General features: G+C 39.1%; 1 protein-coding gene across 2 annotated transcripts in view; it reads left to right on the forward strand.

Moving 5' to 3' along the window:
• Nucleotides 1–27921, forward strand: part of LOC126482271 (stAR-related lipid transfer protein 7, mitochondrial) — a 113368-nt gene that overhangs the window by 24802 nt on the left and 60645 nt on the right. The window contains exons 2-3 of one of the 2 annotated variants that reach the window (XM_050106257.1): nt 6304–6434; nt 20528–20620. In XM_050106257.1, the coding sequence (XP_049962214.1) occupies nt 6304–6434; nt 20528–20620 (224 nt within the window). The remainder of the gene's footprint in view (nt 1–6303; nt 6435–20527; nt 20621–27921) is intronic. The other variant, XM_050106258.1, reaches the window with a different exon arrangement.

Consider the following 27921-nt stretch of genomic DNA (forward strand, 5'->3'; position numbering starts at 1 on the left):
AGTCCTTATGGCAAGAGAAGTCCCTGACAGTTAAGATTGGTTTGGTGCTGGTGTTTCACATGTTCAGCACAACCAGTTGCCTAATGTGATTGTGTTTACCTTTCTGTGCCAATGCCGCTGCTTTGCTGTAGTTATAGGCATTGTTGTGGCAGCTGTTGACTCATTAAGGTTGCAAACTGGCTGCAGCACTGCTAAGGATTCTTCATTCACTGTAGAGTATAATCAAACAATGTAAAATCCAGATGGAATGTAACAACATAATGAAAAGGTTAGTTTCTACTCCCCAAATAGCAGATATGCTGAGTTGCAGAACTCACACACATATGACCACAGTCTCTGGCAGCTGGAGCCAGAGTCAGCATTACTGCTATATGGCGAGTAGCTACTATCCTTTTCATTTTATTGTTACTGTGGATTATAGTACATCCCTATTCCACTCCTCCTCCCAGCCCATCCATGCTTCATTGTTCACTTGTGGTTGACTGAGATTGTAGACCTGTCTTGTGTACCTACCTGCAACCCCCGTTCATCCACGAGCTCCATAAACAGTGGTACATGGGTTTATGCCGTGTTCCTTGATGTGATGAAAACATTTAATAGAATTTTGCACTACTGTTTAGTGAGTAAAGGATGAGTGTACTGAGTATTCAGTATATCCGATTAGATTCAAGGCTTCCTTGTGGACAGAACTCAACATGTAGCCCTAACAGAACAATACTAACACACTGAATTATCCCAAGGAAGTGTGATAGGATTTTTAGTGCTGGCAGTGTATATAAATGACCATGCGTATAACGTCAGAAGCTCCAGGGCTCATAGCAGATTTGAAGGAGAGCTGCAGAGGATCAGTGATAGGTGCAGGGACTGACAACTAATCATGAAAGTAAATAAATGTAATGTATTGTGTCTAAGTAGACAAAGAAATCTGCTACTGTTCAGTTACACTATTACCGTCGTATCACAGGAAAGCACAACTACTGTAAAATACCTACAAGTGACCATCCTGATAAACCTAAAGTTGAATCATCACATACAACAAATTGTAGGTAAAACTAATGTCAGGCTGATATTCAATGGAAAAATCTTAATCGAATTAAATGTGATTTATTCTTAAAAGAAGTGACTTAACAAATCACTTGTTTGACCATTTCTAGACCATTGCTCATCATTCTGTGACATGTACCAGGTTGGATTAATATAAGAAATAGAGAAGATCCTATGGCAAATGGTGTTTTTTGTCAAAGGGTTGTTAAAGCAGCACAAGAACATTGCACAGATGTTCAACAAACTTCAGTGGCAGACACAACAAGAGAGATGTTGCGCATCATGTACAGGTTTACTTTTGAAACTCCAAGAGATTATATTCTGTGAAGGTGAACATATTACTTCCTCCTACTTACGTCACGTGAAATGACCACAGCAAGAAAATCACAGAAATTAGAACTCGAATGCAGGTTTATTGACCATCGTTTTTTCCACTTGCCATTCATGGATGGAACGAGGAAGGAGGGGAAAGATAGTGGTACCAGAAGTAGCCTCCATCATGTCTTAAGATGGTTTACTGAGTGTAGACATAGATGTCCTTCTGCAGACATTTCCTGTGTGATGAGAGCACGTGAAAGTAATCGCATTGTCTACCAGCTGTGTTGCAAGTACTGTTGTGCTATATGGCACTTCCCGCAAGTTTGAAGACCTGCTGCTTCAACTGTTTTAAGTGTTGTACTGATTAGCCTAGCACCTATTACGACTGCTGTGCTGACAATACTGTGTTGTACTTTTACCATCTATTAGTCCTTTGGCATTAGTAATACCCATGATAAGATCCCATAGTTTTAGTGTTGTTCTGATTGTTTTTCTGTTTGGTTGTTATTTAAGGTTCATGTTTAGGGGCCTAAAGACAATTCTGAATTGTAGTGGAGCTAATGCCAGATACATCTACATCAAGTGAAGTGACTCACTTGCTGTATTTAGTTGTTAGTCCCCATATTAGGTACATGAAGTGATGAGGGTCACATTTCAAAGTATGATTTGAAACACGTATAACCTTAAGCCTCGCAGAGTGGTAATTGGTGTGTTGCTTAATTGACCTAGTTAGTTTTTAGTTCTGGCCCATGACTTAAGTATTGTAATAATAGGTCGTTTAAGTATCACTAAAGGGATAAACCTCAGCCCCTCACTGAAGTATTGCTCATGGGACTGAGTAGCTTGCTATGTGGCTGTGACAACTAGATAGCCTTCTGTCTATTCACATGAATGGTCTCTGCCAAATGGTGAAGTCTTTGCTAAATATACTCCCCCCACCCAGCCCCACCCCCACCCCTGCCGCCACACACCACACTCAAAAAGAAAGAAAAGAAAAATGCGGCTTCCTCCTAAGCAGCATCTCCTCTGATCTTGATTGGCAAACAGGATGATTAACAGAAACATACAACAGATAAATTCACCAGATATAATTTTAACAGCTTTACTGCACAGTTGCAGCTACACAAAATATATTGAAGAGTTTTATATACTGTGAAGTACCGATTACTTTGAAGCATTTATTTCAGTAGTAAAAGATTTAATTGACAGTTGAGATCTGGGGTTGAAAGTTTTATTAAGTTATGTTCCCTGTCTCATATGATTGGCAAGTAATGCAGTAGTAAAATCTCAAAATTTGCCACTTGAAAGCCCAAGATTTTGTAATTTTTAATTCTTTTGACACAGAAGAACACTGAAGACTAGAGATGTAGATCAACTAATTAACCCTAGACCACAAAGCCTTGTCATTTTGACTATGTTCGGTTGGTTAACATTGCTTTTCTTGATATGTTTTTTTGTGCATCTCTGCTATACTTCATTGTAGCTTCCTAGCTTTCGAAGTGATTGATCAGTGAGAATGCTTTGTCATTGGTGTGATTCAGCAGTATTGAGTGCTGTCTTTTGATGAAGATTTGTGTACGTATCCAGAAATACATAAGATAAGGGCAAAACAGGAACTACTTCAAGCACTAATATTAGTTCCATAAGTATATGTGTCAACATAGTGTGCATATTATATGTGCTGGCAAGTATTTGAATTTTCATTTTATATTTTTTTTAGATGATTATTGTGCATGTGGATGACCTAAATTTCAAAGAACAGCTTATGAAAATGTTGAAGAAGTAGATTAAAACTGATTTCACAGTGATTCTGGTTTGAACGAGGAACTTGATAATGTAGAGATTGGCGAAATAGTAATGACTGATTCAGATTGTGAAGATATTCCACGGTCAAATACTGACATAAGTCAAAGCAGTCCCAAAGACTATCATGTGCGTATGCAATGTAGGCAGAAATGGAAGCTGCTTGAATCTGAAAAATGTAATGAATCCACATCTGAAAGTGAAGATGATGATGGAATTTCCTCACTGTCAAGAAACACAAATATAGTGTTGCCACCAAGAAAGATTCCACAAGGTAAGAACAATTCCTGCTGGTCTGCAATATCTGCCAGTCATTCAAGTTGATGCACATCAAGCAAAAACATTATCCGCTTCTTCATTGAACAGGCTGAGGCAGCAAAGACTCCTCAAGAAACATTTCCTATGTTTTTCACATGTGAGATATAATGGCAAATAAAAATGAAGAAATAGATAGGAATCTTTGTAATGACAGCAGCTTTAAAAAATGATCGTCTGTCTGTAAGAGGAACATACAATACAGGTTTATTGGTTCTTTATACAGAGCCATAATAAGTTTCAAAAGGTTCGAACCTTAGTCTCAATTGCAATTTGATAACAAAGAAACTCATCAAACTAGAAGAGAAAACAATTATTTCATACCAGTACACGAAATTTGGGAACAGTTTGTTCATAACTACGGAACCTGTTATATACCAGGACCATGTGTTAACATAGGTGTGCAACTGTTCGACTTTCATTGACAATGTCCTTTCTGCATGAATGTCCCAAATAAACCAAGTAAATAAAGGATCAAATTAGTAATGACACAAAAACAAAATACATGCTTGACATGTCTCCTTACTTAGAAAATTCACAGGCACAAATGGAATGCCACCCGGGAAGTTATATGTGAGGGAAATGACCAAGACTCTTTGAAGGTCAAATGGAAACATCACGTTAGACAACTGGTTTCCCTCAGCAAAACTGGCTAATGATCTTTTGAAGGATAAACTCCCACCGATTTGCACTATTCACTTCAACAAACTGGAAATACTCCCTAAGCTACTGTTAAAAAAAAAAAATAAATAAATAAATAAATAAATAAATTAGGTATGTGTATGTTAACTGTTCATGACCTGTCCACTACCAGTAACATTAGTAAGAAACCACACATAATAGTGGGTTACAGTGCTACCAGATTTGGAGTAGACATACTGGACCAGATGTGCAACACCTGTTCATGTAGCTGGAAAACTAGAAAACAGCCTCTGTGTGTGTTTTGTGGCATGATAAATATTGGATCTGTGAATGCTTAAGTTATCCATACTCACAGTAATCAGAAGCAGAGAGCCAACAGAATGCCAAGAAAACATTTTCTTATACACCTGGGTGAAGAAATCACTAAACCTGGATGAGGAAGAGGCTAGAAGTTCCCAGTCCACAAACACACTTTTGAGTCACCATTACATCAAGGCAAGAACAACCTACTAGTGGCAATAGAAGTCTCTGTCAAATTTACCTGTATCTTCAATTTATTGTAGTGTGTTTTTATGAGTATAATAAAACATAGTAAAATTTCTGATGATTTGTGTTTATATACTATAGGAATAGGCTTTGTGATCTAGGGTTAATGTGGAGGTACTGAATCAAATTGGGGAAAAAATAAATTAATAGCACAACTTTGAATAAAGAAGTGATTTCATGATAGGACACATCCTGAGGCATGAATGAATTGTCTGTTGGTAATGAAGGGAAGTGTGGGAAGTGACAATTGTAGAGGGAGATAAAGGGATGAACACAGTAACCCAGGTTCAAATGGAAGTAGGTTACAGTGGTCATATGAAAATGAAGAGGCTTGCACAGGATAGACTAGAATGGAGAGCTGTATCAAACCAGTATCCTGGTTAAAGACAATGAGAAGTCAGCAAGTTTTTTGAAGTCAACTCAGTGAAATGAATGGAATCAATGGAGATAAAAATAGTGCATTACCCCAATATATGATATGATATCAGTGAATCTGTTTAGAAACACTGAACCCGTAATATAGTATGTACTGACAAATGATGTATTTCGTATCATTGCATTTTATTGATTCTATTCCCAGTGATTCCATTAGATTCATTTCAGTGAATTTAATACAACTGATATGAATAAGTAGGAGTAAAGAGGACCAGTAATCAAATAGCAGAGTATTGAGTCATCTTTTGTGTAAAAGAGAATAAAACCTTTGCTAGAAGAAATCCTTTGACAAGGCTCTGTTGTTCAGTGAGTGGTCTCCTTTACTCCTAAATGTTTAATGCAACTAATATGTATCCCTACGGTAATATAATCCACAGTTCTCTAACATATCTGGGACTCTGCTGATGTATTCCTGGATGGGAGAACATTTAGTTATTTTTTCAGAAGAGGATTATATCATGATATATGCATTACAGTTTTTACTGTGATATGGCTTGATAATGCCTTCAGAGACAAAATCAGCTAATCGCAAAAATCATGAAATATAGTGGATATGTTAAAATAAAACAGCCTACACAGGAAAATAGTGTGCTCAAGAAATTCGCAGCAACTGTGGATTTATGTATACAAAAGACTACTGAATCTTGGCCGCACAGCAATTTCCATTTGCCACGATATTTTTACATGTCACCTGCTTGTGAAAAAGTTTCATACTATTCTCTTTATAGTGAAGTATTCCCAACCTTTTGTAGAGTATTGTGCAAATCCATAGAGATTACTTTAGTCAGACCACGCCTTCATCCATAACAGTACATCGGACTACTCACCAGCCCACACTTTACTCTTACGATCTTAAGCGACATTTCCATTTGAAAGGCTCAGCCGCCTGGCAGTTTGTGGCCACACGATTCCCAGGGTATGCCCAGTTTCTTTCTTGTTCCATGTGTATCTGTCTGACTCATGTAAATAAACAAATAAATAAATCATAAGAGGGCACTAAGCAAAAAGTTAATACAAAACAATTCATGTTAAAAAGAAAATGTGTTTTTTCTAAAGCATACAACTTACGAGGAAAGGGATTGTAGCGACTGTGCTTTATAATCAGATGAGTGAGTAAATATCTGTGGAAACCAGTGTTCGTATCCACATTAAGGGAAATCAGAATCACATGAAAATGTTATAAACATGTTCTTTTCACAGGTACACTGCTGAACTCGAAGAGACAAGTAATCTGTTTGAGACAAGAAAGAAGCGTTCAGTCTGTTCCTGTCCTGACAAAAACTGCTGCGAATGTTCTTGTTCAGGTTCCATACCAGGTTCCACTGAAGCAGGTATATAAACAAAGAGACTAAACAATTTCTTCCAAATATTATTATAATTGAAGTATGAAGTTGCTCTTCTGTGCCTATCATTGTCCTGTATGTTCTGGGAACAGAGAAAGAAGCAGTCCTTGGTCTTCATCTATGTTTCTTATAGCTGCAGCACAGCAGTTCTCAATTTTTTGTGGAAAAAAATCAAGCGTTGGAAAAGATAGACTGTTACTTTACATAAAGATGACACATTAAGTCACAGACAGGCACAATTAAAAAACACTTACACATAAGCCTTTCAGAAGCAGCCTTCATCAGACAAAAAAAGAGAAACACACAACATTCATGCACACAAGCGAGCACACCTCACGCACAGTTGGTATTCTGATCTGAGCTGCTGGAGATGGTGGTCATGTATGCATGAAGTGTGCTTGCTTGTGTGAATGGATGGTGTGTGTTTCTTTTCCTGCTGAAGGCTGTGGCTGAAAGCTTATGTGTAAGTGTCTTTTAATTGTGCCTTTCTGCAATTTAATGTAATATCTTTAAAGTAAGTCACAGTCTGTCTTATCATGTATTGTTGATATTCCCACTTGGAGTTTCCTTTGTGGAGAAGTCAGCAATTTCTTATTATGATTGAAATTTACAGTTGTAATATTATCACAGACTAGGATATAATTCTGATATTTTGGTTTGGGACTAAATAATAGAGGAATACCCCAAATACAATACATACAGTTCTATCGAATACAAGTCTAATTCACTCTGCAGCTGAAATTACACAAGTGGATCAAATATTAACTGATTATTCTTTACTGTAGCTAGTAAGCATCATTGTTTGGTGGAGGTGGAGGAAGGAACTGTGTGTGGTTAAAATGCTACTGGGCCCTTACGTATTTATATTGCCATGGGGATAAGCATGGTAGAGATTTCATAGTGTGCTGCTCAGTGTCAGCCCCATTGGTACTTGCCTCATACCATAGAGCTAGTAATGATAACAAATGTATTTTGATGCAGTGAATTTCAGGCAACAAAATGCATTTTGCAATACCTCAGCCATCCCTACTGTTGTAAAGGAAAAAAATCCGCAACTGTCTTGGAGGCAGTTGTAGATTATAAAGTCTTGAACTGATAACATACTTTGAATTAGTTTTGAGAATGTCCAAAAGTTGTTGCTCAGTAAGTTTTGAGACAGGTGATTAAATATTGGATACTAACAATTTCATGACTCCTTGAGGAATACTACCAATGCTTTATTAAGCAAGATGAATGTTCTACTAAGCTACAGAGTGATTAGCTGAACATAAAATTACCTCAGGGCACTCTAGGGGCCACTAAAGATTAATAAAGATTGAATGTTCTGTAAAAGTATTACATATTGAAGATAAATTATAATAATAAAATCCATATACAGTGGAGACTGTATTAACTGGACTAATTGTTGTTGTAAGTCATTCAGATAACCAAAAATTTGGATAACTGAATTTATGAAGAAAACCGATTTTTGTATTGTTACGAAGAGAAAGATAAACTTTGTCACCTGCATATGGTTATCTTTTAAATAGATTGTCATGCAGTTGTCTTTCTACTGTTAATTTTTAATATCGGGTGATTGTTTTTTGTGAAAACCCACAATGCAGAATTTCTTCCAAAAATCTGTTTTTCCATCAAACTGTGGAAAATCAAGGAGACACACACACACACACACACACACACACACACACACACACACACACACGACCACGGTCTCTGGCAGCTGGAGCCAGGCTTCAGCTGCCAGAGACTGTGGCCATGTGTGTGTTAGTTGCGTTTGCATGGGGTGTGTGTGTGTGTGTGTGTGTGTGTGTGTGTGTGTGTGTGTGTGTGTGTGTGTGTTATTGTCTAGTTTTGACAAAGGCCTGTTGGCCGAAAGCTAACTTTCCGGCAGGCATTTTGTTGTGCCTTTCTGCGACTCGGCATCTTCGCTATATGGTGAGTAGCAGCTATCCTTTTCGTTGTATTGTCAAAACTGAACAAGTATTCTTTTAAATATCACTTGACAAAGAAGTACCTATGCCATACTTGTTGGTTAACTTTAAGACCTCATTCTACTTTTCTTAATGAATCAATAATTTTAATTTTATCTTTACTTGATAACACCACTCTTTCACGCTTTGATAATTGTAAACACAGGTGCAGCAGTTCACAATGTTGTAGCAATTGGCAACTATCAAACTCAAACAATAATGAAATGTGCACTCTATATCTCTAACAATAATGAAACAATGGAGCTCCAGGTAAGAATATAAACAATGTAGCAAAAGATAGATTGTTGCTTACCATAAACATAACACTCGCACATAAGCTTTCAGCCTCAGCCTGTGGCAGAAAAAGAGAAACACACACCATTCACTCACACAATTGAGCACACTTCATGCATACATGACTGCCAACTCCATCAGCTCTGACCAGAATGCCACATGTACATTCCAGCCAGAGCTGCCAAAGTGAATGGTGTGTGTTTTTCTTTTTCCGACAAAGGCTGAGGCCAAAAACGTATGTATAATTGTCTTTTAATTGTGCCTGTCTGCAACTTAGCGTGTTATCTTTATGGTAAGTAGCGATCTATCTCTTCTTACATTGTTTATATTCAAACAATAATGAAACGCTCGGTGCAGAAATAACGTAGGGTACGGGCGAGTAGTACCAGCATGACATATCGGTGCACATACAGACTAGACTACAAGGATATTTGCCCACGGTTGTCAATCTGCATAATTGTGAATCTGTATAACTGAAGTCTGGGTAATTGAGTCTCCTCTGTACTGGGTTTTTGTATTTCGTAAATGTAAATTTTCAAGTCATAGATTCACCATCAGAGTGTCAGTTGTTACGTAAGAACCTTTGCTGAAATGTTATGCCAGAAATGTGCATCTGTGAATTTTATACGTCGCTATATCTACATATGTACTCTGAAAACCACTGCGAAGTACATGGCAGAGGGTAGCCCTAATTGTACCAATTATTAGGGTTGCTTCCCATTCCATTCACTATGTAGTGCGGGAAGAATGAATGTTTAAATGCCTCTGTGCTTGGTGTATTTAATCTAATCTTGTCCTCGTGAGCCCTGTGTGAGCAATACATAGAGGGTTGTTGTCTATTTTGCTGATTACTGCTATTTCTGTTGTATATGACAGAACTTCCAAGTGCTGTTTACACTGTGTATGTTTGTGTGATACTGCAAACGACATGTGGAAGTTATACAGTGCAAGCTTTCGTAGGCGGTATTTACATTCTTAGTGGTTATTTGTTTCTTTTCCACTGAATCATTTCTGAAGTAGGAAATTAAAATATCCTGTCAGTGCTGCACAGACATTATCCTGTACTTGTTACTATGTGTGTAATGCCTCTGTTGGGCTCAAATACCAGTGTGTTGTTATGTACAAATTCGTTAAAATGTGCCCTTATTCGTTTTACTGTCTCAGTGCTGCCAAGAGTAGCCACTATAGAGTTTACGTGAGTGCTGTAGAAGACTGTTGTTTTTTGATTGCTTTTATCATGATTTAACCAGTAATTTGAACAAGAGAAAAGCTATATGCTGACCCATAAGATAACTTATCCATTTGAGATGTATTTTTCATCTTCATTTATATTCCTAATATTGTCAAATTCAGAAAGAGAGAAATTTTCTGATTAGTACGCACCTGTTTCTCTTGTCTTAATTATCATTTATTTGTATTAGCCTATCCATGTGCCATTTTCTCATTTTCCTTTTAAATTCACCTTTACTTCTTACTCTATCCTTGTCTCATATCGTATCTGAACAGCAACAATATAAAGCTGTTGTCAGTGGAAATTTTTGCCCCAAGGCACACAGGAGTATTCTGAGTGCTCAATGTGTAGATTTCCTTACACTTACTAGCATACCATTTTTGACTTGCCACTCTCATTGACATATTTTCCTTCATTTTCATCTTCAGACATAAATACTCTGCAAGCCACTGCACCGTGTATGGTGAATGGTACATCATACAGTGTTATCAATTTTCTTTCCTTACATTTTCATGTACTGAGTGAGGGAAAAAATGACTGTTCATATACCTTTGTACCCATCCTAATCTCTCTTTATGTTTTACTTATGATGATTACATGGTATATATTTTGGTAGTAGCGCAATGGTCCCACAGTCATCATCGAAAGCAGTTTCTGTAAATTTATACAATAGGCTTTTCCAAGAACTATGATGCCCTTTTTTCAGTGTTACCTCTTTAAGTTCCCCAAGAATTTCTGTTTACTTTGGTATGGATTGTTGAGAGTGTGGGTATGCTCTGGTGAAATCTGGTAGGCCAGGATGAGTCAGAAGCCACTTGGTAGTTGTACAATTCCTGTATTACACCCAGTAGTTCAGAATTCAACTCAGACCCACATCAGCAGTGCTAGAAGGTGGGTCTTGACACACAGTTCGCAGTAGCAAAGCATTGTAGAAGACTGCGCCCATTGTTACACTAAATGTGGCCCAGGTGTGGCATGATCTTGCATAGTCAACTGTCCCAACCATAGCTGATTAACATAAGGGTTGATTTGGTGGGCTGATGCAGCCCACTGAGTCCGGCATGATGATGGCTGCTTCACCGTGGCAAGTGACGATCACAGATGTCCAGATAGACTGGCAGCTGGTTGATGGCAACTGGCACTGGCAAGCACCCCAGTGGCTTGGTGACTAGAAGGGCTTCGGTTCGACCCTCGGCCCATCAGGTTGCTTCTGAACCCCTTAGGTGGTCCTGTCCAGATGACAGTAGAGCAGCAGTGTCCTCATGGTGGATGCTGATACTATTCTAGTTGATGACTAGATGACTTGCTGCTTTAAAAGTGCCCAGGCTGGCTAGGTGGCTAGTATTTATTTCCACCAGAATGGATTTTTTATGGTGTTGCTGCTACAGAAGTCACATATGTCACATGTCAAACTATCGCCGTTTATAGTATCTGTATGGCCACTGACCAGCAGGCAGATGCCAGTGCTCGGTGAGTACCAGGGCACAACACTAGGTCAGCCTATTATTGTAAGTGGCCTGCTCGACGACATTGAGCCCATACTGAGCAGAGTAGCGCAGTGATTAGCACACTGGACTCCCTTTCGGTAGAACAATGGTTCAAACCTGCATCTGGCCATCCTGATTTAGGTTTTCTGTGAGTTCCCTTAATTGCTTAAGGCAAATGCCTGGATGATTCCTTCAAAAGGGCACAGACACTCTCCTTCTGCATACTTCCCTAATCAGAGTTTGTGCTCTACTTCTAATGACCTCGATGTCGATGGGACATTAGTCAATAATTTCCTCCTCGCCCCTCAAGCCCATCTCCCTAGGCTCATGTTGTTACAGAGTTATACCGACCTGTTATGATTCTAGCACCATGTCTCTGAAATTGTTCGATGTCTGTTGTCATGTCAATTTGATGCAAGTTTCTGAAATTGTTCAAAGTTTGTTGTCATGTCAAGTTGATAAGTACTCCAAACACTGGAACACAGTACTTCATTTTTGCCTGATTTCCTCTTCATAAATATGTGTTGCTTTTAGTGAATGACCTCACTTCCCCCCTCCCCACTCTCTCCCCTCCCTATCAGTTTGTTCCAGTCATTATTTTTCCCCCTCGCTGAAGAGGGAATCTGTAGTTCTGAAAGCTTAGTGGACTGTTATATCTTTTTATGACTTTTCTACCAGATGTTTGAGGAATTGCACCTCCTGCAAATAAGTACTGGACCATCCATCTCTCTTTTTGAGTACTCAACAGTGTTTTGAAAGGATTTTTTCTTTTTAATTGTTGTTGGTTGTTACATGCTGCGGGGGAATAGGGGATAAAGAGAAACTACTGATGATGGAATATGAAAATTGAGATGCTGTAATGTATGTGCTTCTAAGAAATTCATATTTCCACCATATTTACTACATTGATCTCTTTTGTCAGAGTTGAAATATCCAAGATTTTCATTACAGCAAAATATGGTACAGTGTTTGCAAATAAATGGAGTCACTCTGAGTACCTTAGACACAAAAAATGAGTTTATCAATGTGGAAATTGGAGCCAAATAAAAAAAATGGCTCATTGAAAACAGTACTCTGTAGTTTTCTAACAATTTTTTCCTAAAATACAGAACTCACAAAACATATTTTGTATCCACTGTCATTGCAGTGTGTCTGAACAGCTTTTTCACACCCTCTTCACATGCAACATTATAGCTTATGAACATGTGACAGGTGCCATATTTTACAAATTGTTGTTTGAGGTCTTCTTCCTGTTGTATTACCACTGTATTTGTCAACATACTACTTTTCTTTGTACAGTTTTCTTTGCATTGTTAGGCTGTTAAGACTGCGGATGTTGTTTCTTTTACTTGTGTTGGGCAGACACTTCATGTCTCTGTGAGACGACATTAGTATTCTAGGAAGTAGAGTATGTGACTCCATCAACATGGCTCCAATTAACCTACTTGTACCTGATAATTTTGAATGCACAAAATGCTACCACACAATACTTAAACCACTTTATCACGTGCCCCCCCCCCCCCCCCCCCTGTGAGCTGTGATTGTTAACTTAATACTGCTACTAGAATGGGCGAAGAAAGTATTGCTCTGATTGTTTTATTTATAGCATGGCAATGGCAATACATGTACAAAGATTACAAATTACTACACATCAACATTTAAGCACAGCTCTCCAGCATAAAATAATAAAAATAACAACAGCTATGGATGGATATGAAGGTCATTTATGTATTTTATAACATCACTCGTCACTGTGAAGAAATCTTCAAAAGGACCCTTGTAGGTACGTGTGGGACATGTCGATACAACATGAGCAACTGTCTTGTCATTCCGCACCACAGTCACACAGTGGTGGTGATTTGCCGCTCTTGTAGAGTGTGTCTGCACATTGTTCATGGCCCGTTCGGATGCGGTTCAAGATAGTCCAAATTGCCCGAGACGGTCGAATTCGGAGGGTTTCTTTGTACGCAGGGCAGCTTCAGGTATTGTGGGAAACAGTTTTCTGATTATAATTGCCTGTGAAAGTGATTCATTAAGTTGTAGTTGATTAGGCAACAAATCTTGTATGTGACACAATGCTAATGGATTTCACCATTAGTCACATAATGATGACAGTAGGGAGAGAGTTGAAGATGGTTGAACTATAGTATCGTATTATGAGTATCATCCTTGCCTCTTCCTCTCAGCACTAGCTTCTGAGTAGCTTCTGTAATTGTGTATGCTCTGCAAAGGGTAACATATGTTCTCTATATTTGTTCCCTAATGATGATCTAAATTACAAGACTCTTATCAACCTCATCACAAAAGCTCTTCTTTCATTTCACCTTTGCAGGGATTTTAAAGCACAAGGTGTTATGATGCTTTGCAACCCCATGATCCCAGGTTATGTTGAAAAACTTACGAATTCTGTAATCTGAAGATGAGGTAGAAGGCTCACTTCTGCACTACTGAGGAGAATTTCTTCATCACCAGTCTCTTAATATATTCTCCAGCCCTCACTGACTCTGTTCAGTCAGAAGTGATCACCAATTTGCACTAGTGTGTCCTTTCCTGGCATTTGCACAGCTAACAGACAGAGTAGTACTCAAAGGAAGCCACAAAAATGGATTGTCAGTGAAGCTAGCTGGAAATTGTGCAGACATTTGGTTGCATTTGGTTGTTCAAAGAGCGTCCGGGAACGTATGAATTGCTACGCCAGACCATTATACGTCCATTCCAAAGTCTGCAGACCTGACCTACATTGAAATGGTAAGTGCCACTCTGCTATTGTAAGAGGCATGTGGCTGTTGCATGATTTGTCATTCTACAAATCCAGAGGTTCAATCCTCAGTTGGTCATAAGATTCTGTCTGTCTCTTATTGCTTCTGTTAATAAAATTTGGCTCATCCGCCTACATTTTGTGATTGCAATATTAGGAGGTTGTTCCAGCCAATGGAAAAAGAAGATCTACAGAATAAAATTTAGCATGTGGGTTTCAACATTGCCAGCAGAAAATGTAAAGAAAGATGAAACTGTTTAGTCTCATCGTTTACAGTTTTTTATGTTGTTAAAGTATTAACATTTTTGAAAGATTCTTGTACATTTTACCATGTGGGAGAGCCTCTCAAAATGTGTCGTGTGCATTGTAACCTTCTTGTGAATTGCATTGGGTTGATCCAGATCTTAATATTTTACTAATTTTTTCACAATCACAACTTCATCTTTTGCTGAGTTTGAGATGCTAAACCCTATAATTTTTATATGTGAAATATACTAAGTTGCACTGTAGTTTGGATTCCATATCAAACTGAAGGTCCCTGTATACCCAATTGGGTAAGCCCAACTAGATCTGAGGAAAGTAAGGACATACCCCTTTCAATAGGATAACCCATAATAAACAACTGTAGTCTTCAAATAAATATACAGTCTTATCTCATGAGGCTGTGCAGTGATTTAAATGCTGACCAACTAGAGGTAACCTTGCAGTCTTTAAGGACAAAAAGACCAGATGCTGCTGAGTTAGTAAGGAGAGAAAAAGGAAATAATGGTGTGAATTCCTAAATTCCAGAGTGTTCAGCTTTCCATCACCAGCAAGTCGTCACTGAAACAGGGTGTTGTGGGCGCTGAATTCAGCTTTCAGCATTCAGCATTGATAAGACTGTTGCACAATGGCCCGTCATGACAAAACACATTGCGGCACCAACAGAGATAGCTGAACAAATCCTCCGCACCCTGTTCAATCAAATTTGAGACACTGAAGCCTTTTCCAACTTTTGAAAGGATGCAATACTAATATCCCTTGTCAAACCAGGAAGGACCAGACTTGCCTGAGTGGGAATAGTAATGTTGTCATAACTAGCTGTTTAACTAAGACCCTGGGGCAGATGGTGAACCATTGCTTTTTGTGGTTTATCAAGTTGTTTTCAGTATTTAATTCAGAGAATACCTTGTAACAAGAAACATGACTCTGTTTGACATGCCTACTCAACAATCCTTACTACACACACACACACACATACACACACACACACACACACACACACACACACACTCTCACTCACTCACTCTCACACACCACCTCACTGTGGTCTTTTTCAATCTTGAGAAGGCCTACAATATCACCTGAGGCATAAGTCCTATAGTGTTTTCCTAATATGACATTTGGAGAAATGGAGCAGGAGAAAGCTCTGTTAGACCAATTCAAACACAAAAATTATGTCTCAAAAATTGTGTCCTCAGCACTGCAATTGATGCTGTTGTTATTGCTATCGGTAACATTAATTCACTCGTAGGTGTATTTTAATAATATCCTTATTTTTGTTCCACCTTTACTATTGTAACAGCATTATACCAGCTGGAGATGATGACTGATAGGTCAGAACAAAGGACACAGAACACTGATTATCAGTTCTCAACAGAGAAATATGTGTGTTTTGATTTCTGTCATGCTTGAAACATATTCATTCCTTTTTTTCCCAGCTGAGGGACTCCATTGTGAGCTAAGGGAAAGGATGAGGATCCCAACCTTTTACAAGGCTTTTGTTTGGTCCCAGGTGGAATATGTGTGCCATGTGTATGGATCAGTAACACCTACATGTGTGAAGATCATAGATGCTGTTCACCAGGAAGGGATATGGCTGGCCATAAGTGTCTGCAGAACCTGCAGCATACTTGACCTCTTTCCTGATGAGCCACCACTAACCAATTCAGTGGTAATTCCTTATGATGATGTGGTGTACATATTGGTTCTTGTCTTATTCACAGTCGCCATTTTTCCACTTTGTTGAGAGCACACTTGTGGAAATGGCATTCTCTGATTCCCCAAACATAACAAAGACATTTGGAATCAGTGAGTAATCAAACTTAATGGCATTTTGTGTGAGCTGGATTCCAGATCATGCCCAAGGGCAGAGCTGTCTGCCTCTGTGGACTTCCAGGAGGTCTCCCAAAATCTAAGACAAGCAATACTTCAGGATTAATTTAAGAAATGGAGTTTTGTAACTTCATACATTAGCAATGCATTTATTTGAAGATTTAACTGATGGCAGGGGATTGGGGAGAGTGCAGGGGGGGGGGGGGGGGACTACACTGTATTTGCCCTGTACCTAGCCACATATATCATATATGATGTCTTGAGAGCCTACAGTTGTGTGCTGCATGTGACATAGAGACGTCATTATCATTACGCCACATTTTGAAGCAATGCACCAGTTTACTGGTGAGTCAGCAGCCCATGGTCAGAGTGAGGTCTGCCCTCTTAAGTTAAATAAGGTCTGAAATAGCTATTACGTGTTTATGTCTGCTCCCAGCTACTCCCCAAGGTGATGGGAAGGAGCAGTTGATGTGGTATGCTAGATGACTATAACAAACATGTTTTACAATTATTTTCACATCTCTTTACAGATTTTTGAGCATTTTTTGGTGCACTTACATATTTAAGTATTTTGCTATTTTATTAGTACTGTGTTTTTCTGGTGAGTTTATTTTAATGTAATTTCTTTGCTGTGATACTCTGTAACTACAGTGGTGTCCAAAATTAAGGTTGCTTTATTTTACCACAAAACAGTATAAATAGGTGATAATAAAGTAGAAACAATGTAAAGAATTCAGAACGTAATCCACTGCAATGTGCATAACAGTAGATAAAAATGTTCTTTGTTTTTTTCCAACTTAATGGATTTGCACACGTATTCTGACAACTCGTTAATGTGTGACCACCTTTGGCACCAATTCAGGCCTGACAATGATGTCATCATTCTCATATTGAAGCAATAATGCCCATTCTTCCTGCAGAGCTGCTCACAAGTCTTGGAGAGTGGTTGGTGGATGCTGATGTGATGCAACCTGTCTCCCTAGTGCATCCCAGACATGCTCTATGGGATTCAAATCGGGAGAGTGAGCAGGCCATGCCATGTGTGCAATATCTTCCATTTCCAAAAAAACATCAACCACCCGTTTTCTAAGAGGTTGAGCATTATCATCCATCAATACCAAGTCTGGGCCCACAGTACCTCACAACAACTGTGCATGAGACCCCAATATCTCCTCACAGTACCTGACAGCAGTTAAATCTTGCTGATTCATGCATACAATTTGATGAAGAGGTGTTCAAATGATCAATATAATTGCTACCCTCACCATTATGAATACTCCTCCATATCAGTCTCTTTCTGCAATGTTTGGGTCCCAAAATCATGTTCTACATGCCCTCTAGGTGTAAATCTGTTGAGAATCACTCCCCAGGCTAAATCAGGACTCATCTGTGAAAGGAACATTGGCCCACCATTCGACCATCCAGGTGGCTTGTTGACGGCTCCACTCTAGATGTTCCCTTCTGGGAATACACGCCTCAGATAAACAGACAACAGGTCTCCGACAGTAAATGCAGCTCTGCTGAAGCCTTCTATACACTGTTTGCCTCAATATAACATGTCCAGGGGATGCTGCGAGGTCAGATGTCAGTTGCAGTGCACTATGAAGGCAGTACTGTCATGCCCTTACAGCCAAATAACGATCCACTCTTTCTGGTGTCACATGTGGTCAGTCCTGTCCTGGTCTCCGGGATACAGTTTCAGTCTCTATAAACTGTCGCCCTATCCGAGAAACAACAGAATAATTCACATTAAGCTATCAGGTCACATCAGTTTGCGACTCCCCTGCTTCCATTCTTCATATGGCTCTCCATAGCAGAGAGTCTGAAGGCGTCTTCTCTGTGCCATTCTGCACATTGTGTACACAGTGATTGTGGTTTAACATCATCTGTTATGGTGTGTATGATTATATCATGAATTAGACACAGAAGGTGGAAATAGCAGTTTGTTGCTTTAATTTTGGACACCAGTGTATTTTTGTATGGGTCCCAGTGGCCACTCTGTCATGCAATCCTAAAAAGAATTACAACAGTAGAAGTACTCAAATCTTTAATAATAATAATAATAATAATAAAACATGTTCTTTAACTCTTATATGGAGATATATTCCAAAATTTTTGAGTGCCTGAATATGTGATGTGCATTGTCATTTTCTCCATTACTGCATTGGCCCAGACCCATACTATGTAATAGCGAGTAATGACCTAATCTAAGTTCCTTCAGATTCTCTCCACTCAGTTGAGGTGTTTAGTGCTTCAAAACTGTATTGAAGCACCCTATAATAAAAGGGCGCTTTCATCATGAATACTTTCCAATCTTGAAATAGAGATACTGTAATTTTTTCATAAATTAAAAATATGTGATGACCTGAAGATGGTTCTCATTACTACATAACTCCACAAAAGATGAGTTATACATAATTTGAAATACCAGAAGCCACTGTTATTAATCTCCTCTTGTTCTGCCCTGAGCAGCTGCTAACACTCCACTTCAATATATCCACTGATGCAATAATTATATTGTTCCGAATGTATCTCTGTCACTGCTTTTACAGCTGTTTCCCATGCATCTACACATTCTCCTTTCACTATCTTTTTGTAATCTATTGTTCCCCATTGTATGCTTTCCTTTCATCTGTACTATCTGATATAATATGTAGCTTTGTGTTGATCAAAATTTCTCATTTTCGTTTCCCTCCTCCTCCTCCTCCTCCTCCTACTCTTACTCTTACCCTTACTCCCATTTTTCTCTTCTTTTAGTTTCCCTTCCACTGATAATAACCGTATGTGTGTACTTTTTGTTATTCCTATTCCTCATTGCAATTTTACTGTTCTGCCTTCACTAACTGTTTCATTTGTGGCTGATATACAGTATTTACCAGGGTGAGTCAAATGGAAACTTTAAAAATGCTATAATATTTTTCAATATAACAATAAACAAAAATTGTGCATATTATTTTTGACATAGTCTCTGACATTGAATATATGTATTTCACTGCTTTGGAAGAAGTCAGAAGCCTTTGTTGTTTACTCCTTGCTGCATGGCAGAGTTGATTTTTCAGCATGTCTGAATAAGTAGTCCTGGTTACCATCACTCTCCTATCCATGTAATGCTCCAAAATTACTCCACTTGCATCCCAAACCAGAATCAGTATGACTTTCCCATCAGATGGTTGAATGTGGAATTTTTTTGCTTATGGCAGTGAGATGTAGCATCATTCCTTGCTTGACCCAAGTCTCATCACCTGTAACAATTTTTTTTAAAAATTCGTGACCTTTGAGGTGGAAATGATACAAAAGTTCTTCACTGATAGCAACACAACTGTCTGTCAATTCGGCAGTCCATTGATGTTTCATCCATCTTGGAGACACCTTATTGAGGTACAGTGCATTGTGAACAATATTCTGCACTGAACCAATACTAATCTTCAAAATTGTAACTATTTCATTCAGTGTTATGCTTCCGTTCTCCTTTACTAATGCAATGTTCTCGTCTGCCGCTAAGCAGTGAGCCTGCACTGTTCTTCGGGAATCCTCCACAGGAGTTACACCATTTGTACACTTGCTACAGCAACAATCACAAATCACCATACTGCATTGTCATTCTGCAATGAATTTCAGTTGGTTGGACACCTTCACCACACAAAAAATGCATCACAGATCACTGTTGAATTGTGGTGCCTGTTGACAGCGGGTTAGCCATCTTATTGTGGATGCTGCTGCCTTCCCAGCACTGTAGCATCACTTTGTCAACTGTTGGTCACTTTCTGAATCTCAAAGAACAATACTGTCACCTACCAACCCCATCACACAACTTTTCAAAATTTTATGAAGCTTTTAAGGTTTTCATTTGAACCACCCTCATACCAATATAACACATTCATTCTCCTCTCAAATTTCCACTTTTTCTGTTTCCCAGTACTTTCATAGCACACTCAGTCTTTTTTTTTGCGTAGAACATTCAATTCCACTTCCTTTTTTTACATTATTAGTCTTCCTGTCATTGATTATCTTAGATTTTTTTTTTAATTTTTCCACATTTTTTTCATCTCCTGTATCTCCCATCATAGTTTTAATTTCTGGCTGTGAAGAACAAACATATGATTGCTAGAAGTTCCAAATTATACAGATTTTGATCATATACATTTTTATTAAAATATTTATAATTTTTTGCAAGAATTCATAATTTGTTTGCTTAAAGTCCTATCATACTGACTGAGTATCTCAAATCTGTGCGCTCCCATTTGCAGTACGATCTGATTGGTTGCCATTCATTGAAGAAGATGATGTTCTCATATGGAGAAAACAGGAGGACAAAATGAGAGGGCTGTATGCTTACAAAGGTGACCAAACTATTCACACTGTTTAAGTATGCTAAGTTCAGTGTAATAAGGAATACTCTCTCTCTCTCTCTCTCTCTCTCTCTCTCTCTCTCTCTCTCTCTCTCTCTGTGTGTGTGTGTGTGTGTGTGTGTGTGTGTGTGTGTGTGTGTGTGTGTGTGTGTGTGTGTGGATATTAATTATTCACAGCATGATAGTTCTTTGAAATCCTTGTTCACAACACTATTAAAAAATGAAATCACATGGGGGGCACACTAAGTAATATAATTTCTATAAGCTCACTTCTGAAGTATGTATCGTATACCCATCCTGAGATTGAAGAACTAGTGTAGAGAACAATGATTCAGGACTATCAAGCTTTTGTTTATTGCAAATGTGGAGGAGAAAGAGTTAACTAAATGAAAAGAGGGATAGAAGATCTGAAATCAGGCGGTGTGAACAAGATACAGGGATCAGTGCAACCATTACTTGGTTTAACATTTTGTTTACAATAGTGTCATTAAAGAAATTATACTTTGTAAGCAGCAAAAAACAATAAAAAAAAGCCTTCTTAAATGCTTTGTAAAGGTACAAAATTTTCATCGTAGCATTAAAACAGTGTGTTGCATTCTATTACAGCATTAACCAAAGAAAAGGCTTTTCAGAAGACTTACTTATGTTACATATACTGTACTGTAAATAATGTTCTATTTTAATTATTGTGGGTACTCTTTGGGCAAGTGTTCTGTGTAATATCTTGTTTTTACAGTTCTCAGACTGAGGAAAATACACGAGTCTAGATAATTTTGGGAATTACAGTGTCACAAGTGTTGAATGGACCCTCACAGAGATTACTTGCCAAGTGCTAATGCAGATATTCACACAAATAGATACACACAAAGTCCAAGTTTTACCACATTATCGTCATAGTCTGAACACTGCATTAAAAATATGCATGTTGAGACTGAGTCCATAGTTAGTTATGCAAACAGCAAGACACCAAGTAATATCCAGGAATTCAAATGCCTGCAAAATATAGTAGGTGAGTGTTTATTGCATGTAAAGAGTATAATGACCCGTGCGTATGTATTTGGTTGTGAGATCTTACCACAAGTGTGTGCCGGAAAAGTAATGCATACTGTTCATGGCCCGTGAAGTGGCTTCTGAAGATGGAATGTACCCACGATGATTAGTGACTCTGTTGTTTTGTCCTTAAGTATTACTGAGATGCAGTATCCTCTTGCACCTCTCTACCATAAAAGGACATATGTTTGTTCTCATTCCTACTGTGTAGTGTAACTGCAGTAAAAGTCGCTCCTGACCAACTGTGAGTTGTCAAACAGAAAGGTGTGTGCCATGTTTTTTTCATCTTTACAATCCAGCAAGGGAGCTTCAGTGACACTAAAGCAGTTGATGTGACCAAGCCATACTAATCCTCATGTAAGCTGCAGGAATATACCTAGTGTTGCAACGGGCACTTGTCCATGATGATGTTGACAGTCAGGCACACCCCTTTCACTGTGACAAGCTGCATTGTTTTGAGAAATGGGTCTGAGCTAAGGTGTAGTCTGTTATGGGTGGACCATAGTAAGGATGGCTGTCGGGCACTGCCTGTTGCGTTGGCCACTACAGACATGTCCTGAAGAGACATTCGAACTCGGCATCCATCCTTGGTCCGTATGCCTGGTGCCTAACCAGGGCTTTCATTCTGTTATACCACATAAGCATGGGAAAGCAGCATTAATGCCCACATGGGAGGTGAGAGAGGCAAAGTGGAAGAGATGAGCCCTCTGTGCTCTGTATGTTCAGCACTGTAAAGCACAACATCACTGATCAGTGTTTTAAGATATTAGAGGGTAATACTGCAGTTTTGCAGTCAGTTCAGTTGAGGATAAAATATATTGGGACTATACTCATACGATTTATAATGCAATCTTGTTTGGGAGCAGATCTTTGGCTACTTCTATGTGGTGTAGGTATCAGTAATTGAAAAGCGAGACAGTCTGGAAACAGACCCTTCGTGTCAGTCAGAATCCATATTGGTACCAATGGGAAGTTGAGAAAGTATGTCGACAATCACATGGGTTGAGGTCACCTTGGATTGGATGCTGTAATTGGATTAAAAGTGGCACTCAACACTGCACCCTCCTGGACTTGCAGTCTTCTTTGGATGCTACCTGAGAATGTCCTTGGGTTTATCAAGTCCACTATTTAAGCGTGGATGGTGCTGGGTGCTCTGTAAGCAGTCTGCGCTGCATCAAGTGCTCCGTCTGCGATCCGCACCTGCTAGGTGTGACTCCAATAGTCTTCTCTGGTCACCGGTGTTCTGAGTGCCATTTGCGACCAGCTCAGCCATCCTCTCAGGCTGTGGTCGTTATCTGAGGTGTTTCAAATCCAACCTGTAATGTGTGTGCTCTGTCTCATGGCTGTTTTTTCGGTCTGCTCTTTGTTTCTTGCGAAATCTCGAAGTGTCCTACGTTGAGTTTTCAGAAACTCAGGAGCCGGATCCTAGGCAATGCTGAGCTGGTATCCAGTGTCATGGTTGATGAGATTCTCTATGACCTTTATCTCTGTGGATTCTTTTATGGCACTGCTCCAGTGTCTTGCATTCTGTGTGATAATCTTGTTGTCATTGTAGTTCATTGAGTGACCAAGTTCTAGACAGTGTTCTGCTATGGCTGATTTTGTTGCCTTTCTGAGTCTGATGTGCCGCTGGTATTCTTTACACCTGACGCCCACAATCCTGTTGGTCTGGCCGATGTATGACATCCTTCATTGGCCTTTGATGTTGTAGATACCTAACTTGCATAGGCCTGGGTCATCCTTTATATTCCCCCACATTATCCCAGTTTTAGTGGGTGGGCAAAATATGCTCTTGATGTCATGTTTCATGAGAATTCTGCTGATTTTGGCAGAGATCAGTCCAGCATATGCCTACTATGCCATCTTCTTTGCCTCCTTTGATTCCTTGTCTGGATCCTCAGGTTGACTGGTAGGTCGAAGGGCCTTCTTGATGTCTCTAGAGGAAAACCCATTTTTAGCAGCTGGTAAACTTCTCGGGATGTGGGTTTGTGGTCCAGGAAACTCTTCTTTCCTGACAGTACGGTGCTGGACATCCTCAGAGGCTGGATCATGACTTCACATCCCAAACGGTTTACCAGCAGCTATGTCATTTGATTGTGAAAGCCTTCATTCTAGAACCTATTCTTGCTGAACACCGATTGTAACTGTTCTATTTCTGTCGCCAAGCTGTTGGAATCTGACAGAGAATGTGCCCTGTGGACTAAGAGTTTTGAGCACTCTGTTATTCTATGCCAGATGGTGGCAGCTATCAGCTTGCAGATATAAGTCAGTGTGACTAGGCTTGTGGTACACACTATGCCCAAATTGGCCATCTGCCTTCCTCTTTGCTAGTAAATACAGAAATGGGAGTGTCCATCCTTCTCCAGTTTCGTCGTGAATTTTATATTCGGGTGGTGTGAATTCAGATGTTCCAGAAAATCATCTAGCTTCTCCCTATCATTGGGCCAGATGACAAAGGTATCATCCACATACCTGAAAAAGCAATTGGGTTGATACGTGTCTGATGTAAGTACCTCTTCTTCAAACTTTTCCATAAATAGGTTGGTTACCACTAGTGATAGAAGGCTGCCCATCACCGCACCTTCCATTTGCTCGTAAAATTGACCTCCATCTAGGAATAACTTCGAAGTTAGTACATGCCTGATTAAGACAGGGTATGACGGAAAGGTTCAACAACTTCTGGAGGATCGCAAAGTGGACAAAAAGACCAGGGCTCTGCTGAAGGAGACGGGCCTGCCTGAACAAGTCATCAAGAAGCTTTGTACCAAAGCACCCATACAATCCAGACTTTACGGACTCCCCAAAGTTCACAAAAATGGCGTTCCGCTTCGACCTATTGTTAGCAATATCAGCACCCGACTGCAAAATATCTGAAGAAGTTGCTGGCACCACATGTGGGCAGATGTGCACACCACATTCGGAACTTGGAGGACTTCCTGCAACGGAAGAGGCATCTACACATTGTGGACTCTGACATCATGGCCGGTTTCGACATGGTCTCTCTCTTCACACAAGTACCACAGTTGATCTTATTGGAAGTGCAGACCGAGAAAATAGCCATGAGAAGACAGAGCACCAGACATTACAGGTCAGATTTGACACACCTCAGATGACGACTGCAACTCCAGAGGACTGCCGAGCCAGGCGCGGATGACAGTCGGAACACCAGTGGCCAGAGAGGACCATTGGAGTCGCACCTGCTGAGCACTTTTGCATGGACCATGAACAGAACACTCAATGCAGTGCAGACTGATTACCGAGTGCCCAGCACCATCCAGGCATAAATACTGGACTCCATCCTCCCAAAGACTATTCTCGGGTAGCACCTGAAGAAGACAGCAAGTTACACTATCGAAATATCATGCGAGAACAACGCGAACATCTGGCAGAGATCCCAATTATTCAACATGTCATCAGATTGTCGGGAAAGCCTGAAGAATTATATATTTAGCTTACCTGGGTATGCGGAAGAATCTCAACCGAATGCTTGTGTATAAGAAACTGCTACTCTTTATATGCCACATACATTGAACTCCTGTTATGGCTTCTTAGATATTATAGAAATGACTATTTGAATATTACTTGGTGTCTTCTTGTCTGCATAATTGATGACTCAGGCTCAACATGGTTATTTCTAACATAGCATTCAGCCTATGATGATGATGATGATGATGATCTGGCACAACCTGGACTTAATGTGCATCTGTTTGTGAGAATGTCTGTATTAGTAGCTGGCAAATAACTTGTATGAGGCTGTATTCAACATGTGTGAAGCTATAATTCCCAATATGATTTAGAGAGATGCATTTTCCTCAGTATAAGAACTGTAAAAACCAAGATATTGTGCAAGACACTTTCACTGGTGAGTACCCACAAAAATTAAAAGAGAATAGTATCAGCAATACAGTATATCTAACATAACTAAGTATTCTAAAAAGCTATTTATGTGATTAATGCTGTAATATAATACAAAACTCTATTTTAGTGCTATCATGAAAATTTTGCACTTCTATTAAACTTCTAACCCATTTCAGAAAGTTTTTGTGTCTTCCTTGAAATACATTTTTTTTACTGCTGGCATGGTATCGTTTCTTCAATGATGATAGGCAAACAAATTATGAAACCAAGTAAGGGGTGCAATGATCTGTAGATCTTGTTCAACCCTACTGATTTCAGATGTTCCTTCTCTCTTCTGAGTCATTTAAATCTTTCTGCTCCTGGCAGGCATTTGTTAATGATGTTCTGAACAACCTGCATGTCAATATATCATTTACTAAGACCACGCTTTCAGTCAATGTGTAGATTGCAAGGAAGGGTGCTGATGGAAGCTGCTTTTTCAGCATTGCAAAATCTTGATCATATTCTGACACCCACTTAAACTATGCCCCCCATTTATTCACAGCACATTGATAGCAAGTGATTTTTTTTCCTGTGTGGCAGTTAAAATGCAACTGATATTTCATTGTGTAATAAATGCAAGTACATTCAATCTTGAAATCACTTGAGCAGGTGAGATATACTAATGATTTTTTCTTCCTCGATGCCAGTTTCCTGAGGATACAGCAACTTATCCATTGCTTATACCAAGCAGGGCTGATGGGATGTGGCCAGTAAAATGTTCAATTGGCAATGGTAGGATGCTTTCCAAGCACTCAGAAGAACAATGGTTTATTAATAGGCTTCCAAATAGCGCACTGTCTAATGACACACAGTTTTCTTCTCTCTCAAAAGGACTCACCAACATGCAATACTTTTTGTGTGCAGACAACTCTACACCTCATTTTACAAGAGTGGATCCTGTTTACATATGGTGTTGTTTTTGTCTTCAGTCCAGTAACTGGTTTGGTGCAGCTCTCCGTGCTACCATATCCTGTGCTAGCTTCTTCATCCTGAAGTACCTACTGCAACCTACATCCTTCTGAATCTGCTTAGAGTATTGAACTCTATTGTCTTCTTGTCTAAACTATTTATCATCCATGTTTCACTTCCATACATGGCTACACTCCATACCAATACTTTCAGAAAAAACTTCCTGACACTTAAATCTATACTCAACGTTAGCAAATTTCTCTTCTTCAGAAACGCTTTCCTTACCATTGCCAGTCTACATTTTATATCCTCTCTACCATCATCAGTTATTTTGCTCTCCAAATAGCAAAACTCATCTAGTACTTTAACTGTCTCATTTCCTAATCTGATTCCCTCAGCACCACCCGATTTAATTTGACTACATTCCATTATCCCCATTTTGCTTTTGTTGATGTTCATCTTATATCTCCTTTCAAGACAGTGTCCATTCTGTTGAACTGCTCTTCCAGGTCCTTTGCTGTCTCTTATAGAATTACAGTGTCATTGGCAAACCTCAAAGTTTTAATTTCTTCTCCATAGATTTTAATCCCTATTCCAAATTTTTCTTTTGTTTCCTTTACTGTTTGCTCAATATACAGATTGAATAACATCGGAGATAGGCTAGAACCCTGTCTCACTCCCTTCCCAACCACTGCTTCTCTTTCATGCCTCTTGACTCTTATAACTGACATCTGGTTTCTCTACAAATTGTAAGTAGCCTTTCATTCTCTGTATTTGACCTCTGCCACCTTCAGAATTTGAAAGAGAATATTCCACTCAACATTGTCAAAAGCTTTCTCTAAGTCTACAAATGCTAGAAGCATAGGTTTGCCTTTCCTTAATCTACCTTCTAAGATAAGTCGTAGGGTCAGTATTGCCACACATTTACATACAAGGTTCCATGGCTTGGTGTGAAATGGCCCTTTATTTTGTGCAGTAACAGTGAAAATGTTAAGCATTGAGTAAAATTTTACATCACATACTGATCCTCCCAAATATGTTGGGATCAAACTATAAGCAAGACCAAAAGGCTGTCTCTAATAGCCATTTTTAAAAATATTTACTTTTGGTAGCTTTTTATGCATTTTTGAAGATATTTTTTGTGTACTTTCTCTTTTTAAGTAGTTTTCTGTTATGTTGTTTTTGCACGTTCTGATTAGTGTATTTGCAATGTCTTATGAAACTTTAAATATCAGTGTCTTTGAGGTAATAAACACACTTTTTTACACCTTTATACCAAACATCATCATTTAAGTCTCTGTATAATGCTCAATCCCTTATTTCAACATAGTAATCATTGAGCTACAAACACACACAGTGTCCAGGAGGTACATGATTTTATTTCTTTATTTCCAGTCTATGATCACTCAATATTGTACTCGGACAATCAATTT

Source organism: Schistocerca serialis, chromosome 5 (genome assembly GCF_023864345.2).
Source record: "Schistocerca serialis cubense isolate TAMUIC-IGC-003099 chromosome 5, iqSchSeri2.2, whole genome shotgun sequence".
Lineage (NCBI taxonomy): Eukaryota > Metazoa > Arthropoda > Insecta > Orthoptera > Acrididae > Schistocerca > Schistocerca serialis.